The sequence below is a fragment of the Ambystoma mexicanum genome, chromosome 4q, assembly GCF_040938575.1.
Source record: "Ambystoma mexicanum isolate Mex_15411 chromosome 4q, UKY_AmexF1_1, whole genome shotgun sequence".
NCBI classification, from domain to species: Eukaryota; Metazoa; Chordata; class Amphibia; order Caudata; family Ambystomatidae; genus Ambystoma; species Ambystoma mexicanum.
The window spans coordinates 877,554,832-877,572,463 of NC_090928.1; the positions used below are offsets into that span (position 1 = coordinate 877,554,832).

Below are 17,632 nucleotides of genomic sequence, written 5' to 3' on the forward strand. Positions count from 1 at the left end.
TGCCCCCCCCAAATAGAAGGCGGTCAACCCAATCGAAGGGGCAGATAAAAAGGAGCAAGCAGAGGCCGCGCTTAGTCAGACCAGGGGAGCTCTCCATGTCCCCCATCGTTGCCGAGGCTTAGGCCCTGGAAGAGAAGGGCTCTGCCTGAAAGCAGGCCGCGCCACCAACACGACAGCAGCACTGCAAAAGTGGGCAAAGCGGGCAAAAGCCCCAGAGGTGTTTGGAACTCGGGAGTAGTTGCCACCTGACTCCAAGCTATCGGGGTCCCACAAAAAGAATAACTTGCGAGGATTGACACTCCTGAGGGCTACAAAATCAAGGTCACATACACTGGCCATAAGCACCTGGTGATAACAACGAGCCATACTACAACCCACCCAACGGACGCACGACACAGATGCCAGGCACCAGACAAAAGAACACCCCTGCAAGAACCAGATCCACGGTGAAGGGGCGATACGGGCAGCTAGAACTGTACTTGAGGCAACTGCAGGAGGGACAACAACACAGGGACAACACAGAGGACTCAAACACCGACACAGACATAGCGGATACGACCACAATGGCGTTAAATAAGGAGGACCTACAGGAATGCCTGAGAGGCATGGAGAATAGAATGATGGACTCCCTCCAGCGCCAGTTGAGCACAATTCGAGAAGAACTAAAATCCTCCCTGCAGGAGGTGAGGAAAGACATGGTGGAACTGGGGGAAAGAGTGGACGCTACGGAGAGGGGTCTCTCAGAGATGACGGAAGATGTAAAACAAAATGGCATCCTCCTAGAACAGATCACCAGAGCAACGCATAACTTAGAATTGCATGCAGAGGATCTCGAGAACCGATCACGAAGGTCTAACATACGGGTCAAAGGACTAAAAGGCTCCAAGCCGAGATGAACCATAATGGAATAAATATGGCAAAACAACAATGATTGGAATACCCAAGAACTCGAAACTGGAACGGAGTAGAAACTGATGATCATTTTAAGGATGCAGCGAAAGATAAAACGTAGAGGAGAATTAAATAAGCTTGGGTGGAAAGGGGGGGAAATCTTGGAAACTACGACCAGGACCAGATATGCCCTGGTGAAGGGGACGCTGGGGAAAACAAGGGACCCAACGCTCCATGGGGAATCCGGAGAAGGAGCAAAGACTCCTTGGTCCCACTACTGAGAAGGGGAAACAAGTTGGGAAGTTTATAGTTGATTTGGTTTGGTTATGTTGGGATCTGTTTGAGGCATTGTTGACAGAGGGCTCACTGACAACAAGGAAATCTCAATACAAGACCCATGTCTGAGTTAACTGTTATGACTCTGAACGTACAGGGCTTAAACTCGCCAGTGAAACGACGCAGTATACTAACCCGTTTAGTGGAGCTTCAGGCTGCAATAGTTTTCCTAAAAGAGACATACCTGCTCACGATAGACGAGAAAAGAATGGCCCACAAAGCATTTCCTAGACAATACTTTGCCTCCAGGGGAGAAAAAAAACTAAAGGTGTTGCAATTCTTTTAAGCGCTAACTTACCATTCAAGAAAAGGGCTGTATACAGAGACACAGAAGGTAGGTTCCTGCTACTCAAAGGGGTCCTGCACGAACAAATATACACACTAATAGTACTATATGCCCCAAAAGACAGACCAGACCTGTTTCTTTGTGAAATCTTGCTGAAACTGGGGAGTTGGTGCGAGGGGAAAATTATAATAGGGGCAGATTTTAACTGTGTAATGCACCCTACTTTACCCAAAACTCTTCCCCCTACTGCAGCAGATGGAAGGAACAGACAAGCACTGGGTAAACTGTTTAGAGACCTAGGAATAGTGGAGACGTGGAGGTTTTTCCACAGAACAGAAAGGGAATTCACTCACTACTCGCCGGTACACCGGGGTTATTCAAGGATAGATATGATCCTGATCTCATCCACCTTGATCCCACAGATTGATAATGTACAAATAGGAGTACAATACCTCACTGACAATGCCCCAGTCATACTACAAATGCTCCCCATAAAAGAGATACCCCGTACTCATCGAACCTGGAAATTGAATTAGATCATACTCAAAGATGTCGCCCTTAGAACTCACATGGAAACAGCGCTAAACAACTACTTCTGAGACAACGTTAACAGCGATACAAACTGGGGAGTAATATGGGACGCAGGGAAAGTGGTAATTCGAGGGGAGTTCATATCACAAACCACAGCATACACACGGGAGAGAAGGCTACTCAAACAGAAACTTGATCTGGAACTGAGGGAGGCAGAAATACAACATAAGGCCAAACAAACACCCAAAACAGTAAGAAACCTACAAAAGGCGAGAGCTCAACTAGAGGCCCATATGGCAGATCACACCGCACAATATTTACTACGCACTAAACAGTCCTACTATGTACACAGGGGTAAAGCTAATACATTCTTAGCAGCCAAACTTAATAAATAGAAGTCCCGTAATTACATAGTAAGTCTTAAGAACTTGGAAGGGGTATAAGCACATCTGAGGCCGAAAAGTTAGATATCATGGAAAAGTTCCACCAAGGTCTCCTCGAAAGAGATGAATTACCCCCACAACTTCAACTTAGCTACATGGCCAAAATTGCGCTCCCCAGATAACTGAAGAAGATAACTTTATTTTGCAGGCCCCTATAACGGCCCAAGAAATAAGCCATGCCATAACACACTTGCCCCTCAATAAGACACCCGGACCGGGTTTGGGAACGGATATTACAAAATATTCAGGACCCAGCTACCGGGTCCATTAACGAACCTCTTTAATTACATTAGGGAAACTGGGGCAGTCACGCCAGACATGGGGAAATCGACCACAGTTCTGATCCTTAAACCGGGAAAAGACCCCACGAGTTACAGGCCAATATCACTTCTTAACAGCGATGCTAAGCTATATGCAAAGATTCTGGCAACTAGGTTGGCAAAGGTTTTACCCAAAATAGTTCACAAAGACCAAGCGGGATTTATTGTGGGGAGGCACATGCAGGACAACATTAGATGGGCGGTGGACATCATAGACATAGGAGATATGACAAAGCAGAAATTCTCCATTGCAGCCCTTGATGCACGCCGGGCATTCAACAGTTTGGACTGGGCATACTTGACCCTAGTCCTGAAGAAATATGGCTGTGATCCTATCTTCATAAGGATGGTACTGGCGAACTTCAAACTCCCCTCAACAACGTTTATAATTAATGGTAGACCCACCACAACAATACAAATTTGGATAGGCACACGGCAGGGCTGCCCGTTATCTCCCCTTATGTTTGCGATGGCAATGGAACCAGTGGCACATACAATAAGGCAGTACACAGAAATAAAGGGGGTGTTAGCGGGAGGGACAAAACATAGAATAGCATTATATGCAGACGATATCCTGTTTTTCCTGAGGGACACTGCCGTATCACTATCACTACTCAAAACCTTGGAAAGATTACGGGAATTCACCAAAGTATCGGGGTTCACGATTAACTATGCAAAATCGAAGGCCCTGAACATAACTGAGGAGGAGGGGGTGGTCGAGGAAATGGCGGCACAATACCCACTGACCTGGGAACCCAAAGCTATAGAATACCTAGGTGTCCAACTAAAACGGGAATACAAACACCTGTATGGAGAGAACATGCTTCCGTTGTGGAGACAATCAAAGGAGGACCTCTTGAGATGGGATGCCCAAGAACTTTCATGGTTCGCACGTATAGCTGTACTCAAGATGACTCTCTTGCCCCGCCTCCCATATGTAAAAATACAGAAGGATCTGGTTACCTTCGTGTGGCTTGGGATGAAACCTAGAATTCAAAAGAAAATCCTAACCAGGCCAATCTTACTGGGGGGATTAGGGCTCCTTGATGTTGAAAGATACGTATTGGCAGCCCAGATGGCTCCTATGTTGAAATGGATGGGAGAGAATGTACACAAAGAATGGGTAGGAATAGAGCAAGGAGTGACCACAATCCCACTAGGGACACTGCATGCACTACGGGCAGGGGCCAGCGGGGCGGAAGGACGCCTGCTAGAATCCACCCATGTTTCACTAAAGGCATGGGACACATCACTCAGAAAACAACACTTTGCACCGGGCCTGGGCCCCTTTACCCCAATGGCACACAATCAGGATTTCTCCATGGGTAAATTGGGGACGACCAAATCCGATTCACCTGAAAGAATTCTATCAGGACGGATCGCCATTACAATTCGAGGACTGCAAGCAGAAATTCGGTATAGAAGAAAAAGACAGGTACACATATATACAAATCAGGCACTGGATTTCCCAGGAAGAGGTCAAGAAGGCAGCCGTCAGAGCCCCCATAGGATTGGAACTCACTCTACAGGAGGGCCAAATCTACAAAGCAATAACAAGAATATATGAGCTGTTAGACACTGCACAAGTTGAGAATCAAATCTCATATAAAGACAACTGGGAAAGGGACCTGGGGGGCCTTATTACGGAGGAGGAATGGGGACAAATGGGGAGAAATCTGGAGGAGGGCACAGAAAACATCCAAGTGCACCACAATCAGAGAGACTACATACAAAATATACATTAGTTGGTACCTAACCCCACATAGACCACATAAAATGAATCTTGCATATTCCCCAAACTGCTGGAGGCAATGTGGTAACAGAGGGGATTTATACCACATGTGGTGGACCTGCCCGAAAGCCGAGATATTTTGGAAAGAGATACTGGGACATATTAAAGAAATCACAGGGCGACAACTCCCATATGATCTAAAGGTAATATTGCTGGGAACCGCAGTTGAAGAAGTGTACCCTGAGACAGGTAATAACGCAACTCTGATCACACAACTATTAAATGCAGCAAAACTAAAACTGGCCCAAGGATGGAAAATCCCGGAGAGTCCAGTGATTGCATGCTGGTGGGCTAAAATATGGCACATACTGGCAATGGAAAAAGTGGGGGCCTTACAAGACAATATATACCAGAGATTCAGGGACATGTGGGATCCATTTATAGACTTTGTCACAGACAGGGAAGCCTACTACCACAGACCAAACTTGATGAGGACGATTCTGAACTAGAGCTCCTTGAAGGAATAAAGGGAAGAACGGACCCATAGCAATAGCCAACACAACCTGGTAACGCTCGAGCCGCAACTGAACTGACCAATGGTGTAGAAAGTGGAACCATCCCAGTTGGTGGAGGGAGGGGCGAAAGGGATTAAATGTTATTCATGTTCTTATTGTGGACAAAAGGGGCTAGGGGCAGTTATAATTGTTAAACTCATGAGACTTCTATAAGATTGAGATGAGAACTGTAAGGAAGAACAATGACAAGAATGCTGTATACTGTTTCTCATATGTAAGCCTGTAATTTGAGCCCATGAGAAGAAAATAAAGTTGATAATTAAGGGTCATAACACCCTTATTTTGTATTTATTATTTTTTTTATAAATACAACATGGTTGGTGTATTACAAACCTTTCACGGAAAACTTAAATACATAATACAGAAATTAAAAACATTACTTTAGGAAACAAGCAAGAAAACAAGGCTGAGAACAACATGTGCACAAGCATCAACACCAAATACAGGCTCGAAAATCTAAGCAGTATACAAATGATGAAGGAAGTATGTTTCATCCTTTGAACTTCCACCCTTTACTACATCGAACCGTTTCATTTAATTGGATAGCTAACTTTCACATACAGTCTATTGAACGCCATTGGCATGTTCCATTTATTCTTCCCACTGGCGAACTTCATACTTTTAGTTCATCCCCAGGGCAACCACTTAAGTTCTAGTTTTATCCGAGCCCTCTTCTCAGCATTTGACTATTCAACATTCAACAGTTAGTAATTTGAAAGATGCATCTAAAAACATTATTAGGGTGAAGACCTGAGCAAATTCCTTTCTGTACAGCAGTCTCTTTCACCACTCGTTCGCAGTCGACTTATTTCCTGCAACAAATTTCCATAATCATTGAGTTCTCAGATTTGGAAGCCCAGGTCAGAATAAAATAATATTTGTAATAGCTTCTATTGCATTAAAATCTAAGCAATGCCTACACACCTTAGATTCTCTACCCCTCTCCTCATGAGTTATTAGTACTTCATTAGTTGTGTACAAATTCATGCCTAAGCATAAGAATTGAGTTTGGTGGTAGCTGCCAGGGAATTTGCTGAGATATTTAGGTAACATTGAAGGCCTTTACTTCATGGTTTGTGAAATTTAATTATTTATATTTCATCCTTTCATCCTGCATCTTAATCCAATCTTGATATCATAGTATAATTTTAACAGCACCAGGGTTTACTGTTAAGGTCTCCTCTGTAGTTTCCAGTGTATCTAGGATAACTCTACAATACACTACCCATTGCTCAATTACCCACTCACAGTGATTACCCAATTTGTCCTTAAAAAGATTAAGATGCATTGGCGCATCTATCATTATGCATTTCCGAAATAGACTTAAAGTCTTCCAAACTGTTAAAGTATACAAGGAGAGTAGCCCAAATTCATGCCTAATTACCTGTATAGGAATTCCCTTCAGCAATGAAAGCACTCTTTTCCAATAAAAGTGTTTCCAAAACTGTCCAGGTTTCCCACAGAAGACAAAATGATGTTTCCGCTCCAAAGGTTAATACCGATACAACTTTTTGCTTATAGAAAGTCAGAACTCGGATGATCATGAATTTCCTGTATTTTTTTATTTAGGGCCGCTCCTTGAGCAGCTACATTGTTTGTTTTTTCTCTCAGTTCCTTAATATGCGGATTATCATTCAAGTTTGAGTTTAAGCATATCCCCAAATACAGGAGTGATTCCAGTGATTTGATTTGCTCCTTGCCAAAAGACCATCTGAATGAGGCCTTACAATTACCTTTCATAGGTCTCATACAAATAATTCTGGATTTATTTGCATTAGTTGCCAACCCGTTCACTGTAACGTAGTCCTGTAAACAGATTGTCGGCATACAGCACCCACCATATTTTCTCGCCGTTGATCTTATGCAGGGTGGCCGTTTGTCCCCTCAAGGATCTATGCAAATCCAACAGAAATAGGTTAAACAGCTGAAGGACAGTCCTGTTTCAAGCCCATGTGAGTCCCTATTTCTTTTGTTAACTGGCCAACTCAGTTTAATCGAACTCTCAGGCTGATGACTGAAGTGTACAGAGCCTGTATAGCCTTAAGCAAGTCCACTGGGAACCCCCAAACTGACATTTTCATCGACAATATCAACACTATTGATGGCTTGTGCTAAGTTGATAAATGCTAAATAGACTTTCACGTTTGATTGATTTGCTCCCGTTTTCAAGATGTTCAAAAGAAACAGGTTTAAACCTGTCCCCAACACTTTTACAAACCCAGTTTGGCGAATGTTGTATGCTGTCTCCTTCTCCACTCAAAGTGTCACCCTCTTCAGGATGAGCGAAGCAAACAATTTATCCAAGACATCCAATAGGGCAATAGGGCGGTCATTTTTCAGATCCGCCCTATTACCCTTCTTGAATATGGGAATTATAACTGCTGATTTCCATGAATTTTATACTGCCTTAGCTCTCATCGCCTATTTGAAAAACAAGGTAGCAAAATATACCAACTGATCCTTTAAAGTCTTAAGCATTAAATTAGTAAGTCCATCTGGCCCCAGAGGCCGTGAATTGCGTGCCCTCTTAATGAGTTCTAAAATGTCCTCCTTATCAAACAAGATGTCCCATTTTTGTTGGTGTCCCTCCCTGCCCCCTTCCTCACACACCTCTACTAAGTTGCGGACACCTCTCAAATGTTCTGCCCAGGATTCTTCTGTAACTATGTTGGTCAAAAATGTTTCCTGTGGGGTATTTTTTATCATTGATTAATTGACAGATTCCTCTGACAAATCACCCGTAGCATTTTTCAGCGTCTTTCTGAAGGATCAGTGCTTTATACAAAATGAACCAGTTGTAATATTTTTGTTTCCACTTTTTTAACCATTGGTATCTTTCACTGCTCAGGAATTGCTTAATCGATCTGATATCTGCTCTTAACTTTTTCATTTCCTCTACAATCACTGAGTCATATGTATGTTTGTGCTTAAACCCCATCTTTCGGTTACCTCTCCCTTCTTTCACAAAGTCTATCAGCAGGAACGTATAGTTGATCAAATAATGTGCCTCCCCTATGTTTCCCTTACCCAGACACCCTCTCAACTAGGATTTTAACATCTCGTGATTTCAGGTGCAGTTGGTTCCTACCTTGAGTAACCTCTGCCTCATGCCCCCACCTTACCTCCTTCTCTATTATAACCTCTCCCCAGATCATTTTCAAAATGCATGGTCAATATTCCTTTTTGGGATCACCTCAAAGGTCTTAACTGTATATGCAATGTTGCAGGACACATACATGTAGTGAAGAACTCCAGATTGCAAGTCGCTGGCCCAGATTGGCATTGCTGGAACAACCCCACTCGTTTGACCGTTTAGAAGGTGGAATTCGCTCAACTCCATTTTTTTCCCATTCCAAACTTCTTTCCTTCAAAGCAGTCAAAACAATGGGCTGATCTTTCGTAGCAGTACCGTTCGTCTCCATGCACCTTTTATTTAAATCCCCACACACAATTATTTCAGGGTTATTCATATTGATATTACAATCCTCAATTAACTCCATTAACCCAGATACAAAACCCTCAGTGGTAATGGCTGTTGGATTCCAGTAGAGATTTAAAATCACCCCCAATCTAAACTTGGGGAAGTTTTCTTGCTCCAATTTTATCTTGAACATTTGGACAAACAGGTTAGGGTTCAGGGACTCCAAAACCTCTACTCCACCTCCATTCTTTACCAATTATTTGCTGGGTTCAGGTAGGAACAAAATCTGTCCAGTGATGGCTATGATCGTAACCAGGTTTCTTGTAAGCATATGATGTCAAATGCATACAAAATTATCTCCTCTTTATTACAAAAATTAGATGAACCCCTGGTATTCCATGAGCCAACCACTAGGTCCCTTACTTCCACAGGCTTAACTAGTTACCTTTTTGTGTGTATAACCAAAGCTGCCACCGTCCAAGCCCAACCCCCTTATGCACCTTCTTTGCCTCATCCTTTAACTTCCTCAATCACTCTCCTCTATGAACCTCCAGTCCTACAAAAGGTACATTTTTAGTGGTCCTTCATCCCCAACCTCACATCTATCCCCTCCTTTTACCTTCTGTCACTTCCCCCTTCTCTACCAACTCCAGTGGTATTTCACCTTAATTGCTCATTTCCTTCCAGAGAACCTCTTTCACATTCTTTGTCCCATCCTGTGACTTCCTCAATCACTCTCCTCTCTGAACTTCTAGTGCTACTAAAGGTTACTTTTAACAGTCCATTTTCTCCATCCTTGACATCTAACCTCTCCTTTTCCGTTCTGGCACTTCCCCAACCCTAACCACGTCAGAGGTATTCTGCCTTAATCCCTAATTTCTTTCTCTCACTTTCTTAGCCCCCCCTTTGCGCCCCCTCATCTTCATCCAACACCTGACCCCCTCCATTGAGGGCTCTTTTAGGTCAAAGCCCAACAGTAAAAGATGAGTGGCTGCTCCCAATAATAGGTTCTCGATGAGTTTAGACCCTAAGTGGATCACGACCTGATCCAGGTCGCTCTATTCAAAAACTCACTTTGTTTGATATCCTTAGTTTCAAATGCATGCAACATTGATATATGATGTAATAGTCTTATCAAATTGCTCCCATTCAGAATTAAACCATGATCCACTGATAATAGACTTTCTAACAGTAAGCACTCATTCTGTCCATTCTCCCTTCATTTTAGATCAATGGGGATTGGCCTTTTGATGGGTTTAAGAGGCTGATTTTTGTTTCCTCATCAGCTCTCTTATATCTACTGTCATTCATCAGACTTTTCTGGGCTAATATCAAGAATAGCTATTCTGCCTCAACAGACAGACAATATTCATTGCTCTAAGGGATTGCAGTGTCCTCCATTTCCTTCTATACACTTTAATGTCCAAAACTCCTCTATAAACCCTCTTGAGCTTGAATCACATTCCCAGTATCTGTGTCCGTGTACACTGAATCATTCATTAAGTCATCTTTGATGCTTCTTCGTCTCTGTTTGTTCATGTCTTCTGAACTCAGGTTATGGGCTTGCTCGGCATTCATTACTGACCTAATTTGGATTTTTGGGGTGATTTTCTGCTCCCCCAACTCACCGTTTTCCAACCCTACATCAGGTTTTGGCAGGGCTAGATTGTGCGTAAATTTCCTGGCATCGTTCGACTTTGGGTTTTTTTCTTGAGTCATATTCTTTGTTTTCTTTGCATTTGTTCTTTATTGGCTTTATTGTTTTTATTCATTGGCTTCTTTTTCTTTCTTCTGCTAAAGATTGGGAAGTCCTTACCAGACATCTCTCACGCCTCCCCTTCCTGGTTGTGTGGTTGAGGCATTATCTCCTCCTCCAACACCACAATCTCTTGTACAGAGTCATCTATCACCCTCTCAAGTGACTCACCCCCCCTTGTTAAATACTCGGTCTTCCTGTTCTAGTGGGCCAGCCCCTTGATTAGGTTGATCCATTCCTTTATCCATGACCATTTGCACAAGACTTGTAGCTGGTATAGTAATTCTCACATTTCTCCCACTACCTAACGACATCACAGTTGTTTCAATCCTCTCATAGGAGATACTTTTAGTTGTCTCATAGTTAGGGTTTTTCATAATACCTCCTCCAGTAAACCTTTTCAACCATTTCAAAGATTCCATGGTCGGTTTTTCTTCAGTCCTGTGTTTATCGATATAGGCTAATATTTTATTTTTAAAGTCGTTGGTCTTTTCCTCCTCCTGCTCAATTCTGTTTTGCAGGGCAGAAATAAATCCTTCAGTATAAATCGCCTTGGAGTTCACTGTTGCCAGCAGCGTGACTTGATCTATATAATTGTCATTTATGGCTTCATATAACTTCATAAATAGTGGATTCCGGAATGGTGGTCAAGGTGAAAGCAGCTCGAGCCTTCAGCTCCTGGCCTCCTCCCTGAAGCTATTTATTGCTGATATGAATTCCAAGAAAAAGATCCTGGAACCTGAAAATCCTACTTCTAAAAAACAGAAACAGATTACAGAAATGGATGAAGAAAATCCAAGTATTCAAGATTTATACAAGCTGATGCGCCAGGTGGCCATGGACATGGTTGAAGTTAAGACTACTGTGGCTGAATTGAATGGGAAAGTTTCCCACTTGGATACAAGGGTAACAGATCTGGAAAAGAAGTCCTCTGATATGGGATCTGAGATTACTGGGAGTTATAGAGTCTACAAGAGTTTGAGAGCTGATGTCCAGAGGGGGAAAGATCATCGCCTGGAAATGGATCTGAGATAGCGAGAGAAAAATCTTAGACTGGTTGGAGTTGCAGAACATTCAGACCCTAACAATGAAAAATTGTTGCCATTGATTTTACAAATTTTTAAGGATTGCTATGTTGTGGTCTCTTTGGAAGGTGATATTGACCATGTTTATCGGATTGGGAAACTTCCTAGCCTGAAGCCTAGGCACATTCTGGTGTCTTTCACTTTGACAAGGATGAAGGAATCCATATTGGAGGCTTCTAGGGGTAAGGTCTCTGTCATTTTTAGAGGCAAACCCATTTATGTGTTTCCTGATTATCCTAGGGAGGTGATGGAGGCAAGGAAGTTGTTTAAGGGAGTAAACGAGCAGGCGAAATCTCTACACATCAAGGCTTTCCTGAACAGGTTTAATATTTTAACATTGGTTTTGCCTGATGGCAGCAGAACCACTTTGTATCCTCAGGAAGCCCTCTCTTGGCTGGAGGAGATTAGTGCTCCTGACAACAATATTGCAGACTAAATGCATTCTTTTTTAAACTTTTTAATTATATTTGTTTTTATGTATATACTTAACATTGGTTAAAATGGAGCCCAGCAAGGTTTTCAGTTGATATTTTTTCGTTTGCTTGGAACTTTCGTGGCTTTGTAGGATGCAGCGGCATTTGTGTAGAGTAAAGCACCTTAAAGCTGGCCTGATCAGCTGACATGATATTGTGACGTTTGTTCTGATTGGATATGCTACTTCCTGGATTTGCTCACGTTATACGAGCTGTGTCTCCCTCTCCCTACGCGGCCACCAGTGGTTGCGTTGCTTTTAATGGCTCTGTGTTTGCTGCTGCGTCACTGGTGGACTACAGCAGATGACGCTGCTCCTGAATATTATCATGGAGCTGGAGTGGAATCGAGTGAATCGGTGAGTGGGAGAGGGGGAAGTATTGGGAGCTGGCATCTTGTTTCACCCGCCTTCATCATTGCCGGGTTGTGTTAGGGCGGCTCACTCTATTCTATGGAGGGCTCATTACGTTTGCCAGGAATGCATGCAGATTGTACTGTTATCGCCCCTTTATGTGGGTCCGGCCTTCGAGTGGACGCATACCAGATGCCCATTCTACGTTTTATGGAAAGCGGGTGAGACTTTGGATTTTATGCTGTTTTATGCCTGCTGGATGACGTCCGTTGCCCTTCACGTAGGTGCAGAAGATACTAGTTTTCAGTCAGCTGTCACTTTTCCCCAGTCTTGCTGAGTTTTGATTTTTTACTTATGGGAAGCTTCTTTGAAATGCTAATGAAAAGCTGTCTGCGAACTATTTTTCAATTGCAATAACTGAGGAATGCCACTGAAACGAGGGGTAGGGAACAAGACCATTGCCAAGGACTAATGTTGTGACGCCGGCACCTTGCTTCTATTGCCTAACTGGGTGCCCTTCACGGATCGTAATAATGCAATGTGCTTGCTGGAGCTTACCATGAACTCTGTGCAGTTATATGGTTTGTTGAGGACTGACCAATGTTAACTTTATGCAAGCCATGACTCCTGTTCGCAATGTCATATTGGATTCTTACACCCAGGCAATTTTTCTTTCAGCAGTAAGGCATTTGCAGTTTAAAGCTGAAGGAGCATTTTTTTCTTGCTTACTTATATTTTAGTTAAAGCAGCATTGGAAATGTACTGTATTAATAGAATGCAATGGGTAGAGATGTGATCATGACCAAATCCCGTTGCCTTTTTCTCAGGGTGCTGCTGCTGCTGAACAGTCTGTTTTTTAATGCAAATGGGAAACACATTTTCAATGCACTGGCCAGGGATATTTGTCACCTTTCTTTCTACATTGTTGTTTCATGCATGGCATTTATTAGGACCCCTACTTGGTCTTTTGCTCAAATTACATTTGGATATTGTCTTTTACATTTGTTCATGGTTTTCAAATGTTGCTCTCTGGTGGATGTCGCTTTTGCATCCTACTATTGTTATTGTTACATGGATTATTGGCTTTGCTGTATTTTAAGGTATGCACGTTTGATATTCATTTTACTCCTGAGTTTTTGGAAGTTTATGACATGGGTTACTAGCCATGAAATGTAGGTATGGCTTGGCTTGTGACTCATTACGGAATTCTGTATATAGAGATTACCTTGGATTTTGGAGGTGTGCCGGGTTATTGGGTTGGTCTACTGTTTTTTCAGCTTTGGTGTCCTTATTCTGTTGCATGGGGTTTGGGATTGTTTCTTTTTTATTTTTATTTTTGGTGTTTTTAATGTTTGTTTTTTTTAGACTTCTTGAATTTTCTGTTATGTCTGCAGCCAGGAGCTCTCAGCTTATGATTACTTCTTGGAATGTTAATGGGCTGAATAACCCCGTCAAAAAAGGAAGAAGATTATGAACAGCTTAATGGATATGCAGTGTGATGTTCATTTTTTACAGGAGACCCATCTTTTATTGGAGGACATTGGGATGTTGCGTAGGAAATGGTTGGGGGATGTTGTTGTTTCCTATTCTTCCTCTAAGAGTAGGGGGTTGGCGATTCTTTTACGGAAGGATTCTCCTGTTAAAATTCTTAAGACTAGCTGTGATCAGGAAGGCCGGGCCGTAACTGTTCTGGTGGAAATTCAGGGTATCCAACATGTACTATGTAATGTTCATGCTCCCTCAGTAGACAATGGCCCTTTTTTTGGGGAAGTGTCACAGATGGTACTTGATTTGAACTCTGCTAATGTCATTCTATGTGGGGATTTCAATCTGGTTGATAATCCGTCTATGGATAGCACTGGACGTTCTGCTATACAGAGGAGGGATGGGCTTTTTTGCTCTTTTCGGACACTGCTTAGGGATTTTGCTCTAAAAGATTGTTGGAGGCTACAACACCCAGACTCCAAAGAATATATGTTCTATTCTGGGGCACATAACACTTATTCAAGGATTGATATGTTTTTCACTGCTGGTGATGCGACTACAAATCTTTTGACCAGTCGAATTGGCTGTATAGCAATTGCCGATCACGCGCCTATTTTTTTGGGCCTGTCTTTGAATTTTGCTCGCTGTAGGACTTTTCAATGGAAGATGAATACTTCTATATTACAGGATGAGACTATTTTAGAGAAAATCAGAACAGAGGCTGAATGTTTTGTGAATGAGAATTCTTCAGATGTTCTTAGTAAGAAGGTCTCTTGGGAGGCATTCAAATGTACAATGAGGGGCATTACTTTAGGTTTATCCTGTGGTAGGAGGAAAAGACTGGCAAAAGTGCAGGTGGAAACTGATGCCCATATTGTTGAAGTAATGAATGATTTGACTTGCGATCCAAATTATATTGATAAAAGAATGGAACTGAAGAGATTGAAGAAAAACCTGAATGATGTTTTGGGCACTAGAGCCGAAAAGGATTTATATAGAATCAGAAGTGCTTATTTTGAGAAATGCGAAAAGTGGGGCAGGTGGCTCGCCTACAGATTGAGGCAACATATTTCGGAGGGAGCCATAAATTCTATAAAAGTCTTGAATGGGGTGGTCACTTTTGATCCTTGCAAGATTAATGCTGTTTTCAAGGATTTCTACATGAATTTGTACGAGAACGAGGCTGGTATTACTGGCAGTGGTGTTGGCTTCTTGGAAAATTTGATTGTTCCAAAAGTTTCTGATGATGATTTGACTGGCTTGAGTCGGTCGGTTACGGTTGACAAAATTAAGACTGCTATTGCAAGTTTGAACTCTGGGAAAACACCGGGTCCTGATGGTCTGCCGGCCGAGATTCTTCCTGAAACGGCGCTGGGGCTTTCGAGAGACATGTATGTTGAGTCTAGGGAGGTGGGAGTTCTTCCAGAGTCTACCAATCATGCAACCATCTCTGTATTCCTTAAGAAAGGAAAGGATAGTGTCCTACCTTCCAGTTACCGGCCAATAAGCTTAATAAATACTGATAACAAGATTCGGACTAAAGTCCTCACTTTACGCATTGAGGATGTGATTCAGAGACTTATTCACACAGATCAATCTGGTTTTATTAAACATCGTAGGACTTCTAGCAACATTCGGAATCTTGTGTTGACCATGTCTCAGGCTCAGGATCTGGATGATGATGTGGCTGTGTTTTCTTTGGATGCCGAAAAGGCTTTTGATCGTGTTAATTGGCAATACATGTTCACAGTGATGAGGGCAATGAATTTGTGTGATGAATATATTTCTTGGGTCTCCCTTTTGTATGCTCGCCCTAGGGCTAATGTTAAGACGAATGGTTTGTTATCTGGAACCTTTAATCTCTGGAGGGGCACTAGACAAGGGTGTCCCCTTTCGCCCTTATTATTTGTGTTGGTTATCGAACCACTTGCGATTACTCTGCGGAATGATTTAACCTTGAAAGGTGTGCCTTTCAATGGGATTGAGCAGAAAACTTGGTTTTATGCGGATGACCTTTTTTTGGTTTTAAGGAATTTGGAAGTCTCTTTGCCATCTTTGATGAATATTTTGGACCGGTTCCATGTGGTGGCGGGATATAAAATAAACTGGTCGAAGTCTGAGGCTTTACCTATCACTAGGAGTTGTGTTAGATCAATGGTGACTAGATTTGGATTTCAATGGTGCGTACACAAAATGAAATAATTGGGGATTTGGCTGACTGTGGTTGTACATGTTATGGTGGAGGCGAATCTAGGGGAGGCCTGTCGTGAGCTGAAGTCATCCACGCAGAGATGGCCGGTTTTGCGTTTGTCATTATGGGGCAAGGTGAATGCCTTGAAGATGGTTGCGGCCCCCAAAATCAACTATATTTTGAGTATGCTCCCTTTGAAGATCAGTGCTTGTTACTGGAGATTGATTGATGTTATTATGCAAACCTTCCTTTGGGACGGGGAGCCTCCTGTGCTTAAATTGTGGAAGTTACAGCTTCCTGTTGACAGAGGGGGGCTTGGGTTCCCCAATTTTAGAGCATACCATCTTGTCTTCTCTTGTCAGTTTTTGCTTCCTTTTCTAGAGGTTTCTCCGGGTGCTTGGGCTGTGGCGGAAGCGAGTACTTTGGGACCTCTTGCCCCATGAGCGATACTTACAACTGTTAGCAAACGTGGTAGGTCACTTCCTTTGACTGGATTTTTGTGGGATGTGTGGAGGGGAGTCCATGAAATGTGTGGTTCATCTGCTCAGACATCACCCTCGGCTTCGATTTGGTTTAATAAATCCATCACAGAGGCTGGCAAGCCTATATTTTGGCCGGAATGGTTTATTGGTGGTGTTCACTGGATTAAGGATATTTACAGAGGGGGGAAATTGATTGATTTTGATGTGTTATGTGCTGATTTCAATATTGAAAATGTGTCCATTGCGGATTACAGGAAATTGAAGAGGTGCATTGGTGAGATTGGTGTGAGTCAGCTTGAGGTTTTGCAACATATGGCGGTGGGTTGTCAGTCTGTTGCGAGCAAAATGTATCGCCGGATTGTTGCAAGCTACAAAGATAATACTGGGTTGATGGATGATTGGATATGTGGAATGAGATGTGTGTGAATGTATGGCTTTGCTCAGTTCATTTGTGTGAACGATCTAGGCAAATTAAAATTCTAAACAGAGTATTTTGGTGTCCGGAGAGGCTAAAAAATAGGGGCATGTCTGATTCAGATGTGTGTTGGTGTTGTGGTTTGGAAGTTGGCAATCTTGAGCATGTGCTTTGGGACTGTGTCAGGGTCGGGGGCTTTTGGCGGGAGGTTTGCACTATATGCTTGCGGGTCCTGGATTGCAGCATTGATTTGGATTTTAAGACGATGGTTCTGGGCTGTGGTGACTTGCTTGAGGATCTTTCTATGTCTGAGAAAACATTTTTACTCAGGGGAGCATCAGTGTCCAAGAAAATGATGATTTTGACGGCTTGGAAATCCCAGATCCCACCTACAGCGGAAGGTTGGATTGATGAGATGATTTCTTTGGCGATTATTGAGAAGGTGATGTACAGGCGGTTGGGGAAATTGTGAGTACATGCTAAGGTGTGGGATGTATTCTTAAATATGTATTAGCGAGAGGAATGTATATTTATCTGTATTAGCAATAGGAATGTATATAACAAAGAATTTTTTATTTTTTTATTTTATTTATTTATTTATTTATTTCTCTGTATTCAAATGTTGTTTGTATTGATGCTCTTCGTTCGCACTATGATTTATTTGCTTCATGATCGATGTATTCTTGTTTATGTGAAATGTAAATAAACCATTAAAAAAAATAATAATAACTTCATAAATATTGCCAACAAGATCATTAAGGCTGGCATGATATTATTCTGAATCTGAATCGCAAAGGTATCCAAGTTTAAATTAGGCCGGTTAGTTCAATTTCTCCCTTTTGTTTCTCCCGGACGAAAGG

General features: G+C 42.4%; 1 protein-coding gene across 1 annotated transcript; it reads left to right on the forward strand.

Moving 5' to 3' along the window:
* The first annotated feature begins 398 nt into the window (after positions 1-398).
* LOC138467302 (uncharacterized) lies at positions 399-896 on the forward strand. The gene has a single exon (XM_069607291.1). The coding sequence runs from the start codon at positions 399-401 to the stop codon at positions 894-896; it is 498 nt and encodes a 165-aa protein (XP_069463392.1).
* Positions 897-17,632: the final 16,736 nt, after the last annotated feature.

Excerpts from the sequence above, each read along its gene's own strand:
- LOC138467302 (XM_069607291.1), top strand. The coding sequence starts at position 399 with ATGCCAGGCACCAGACAAAAGAACACCCCTGCAAGAACCAGATCCACG.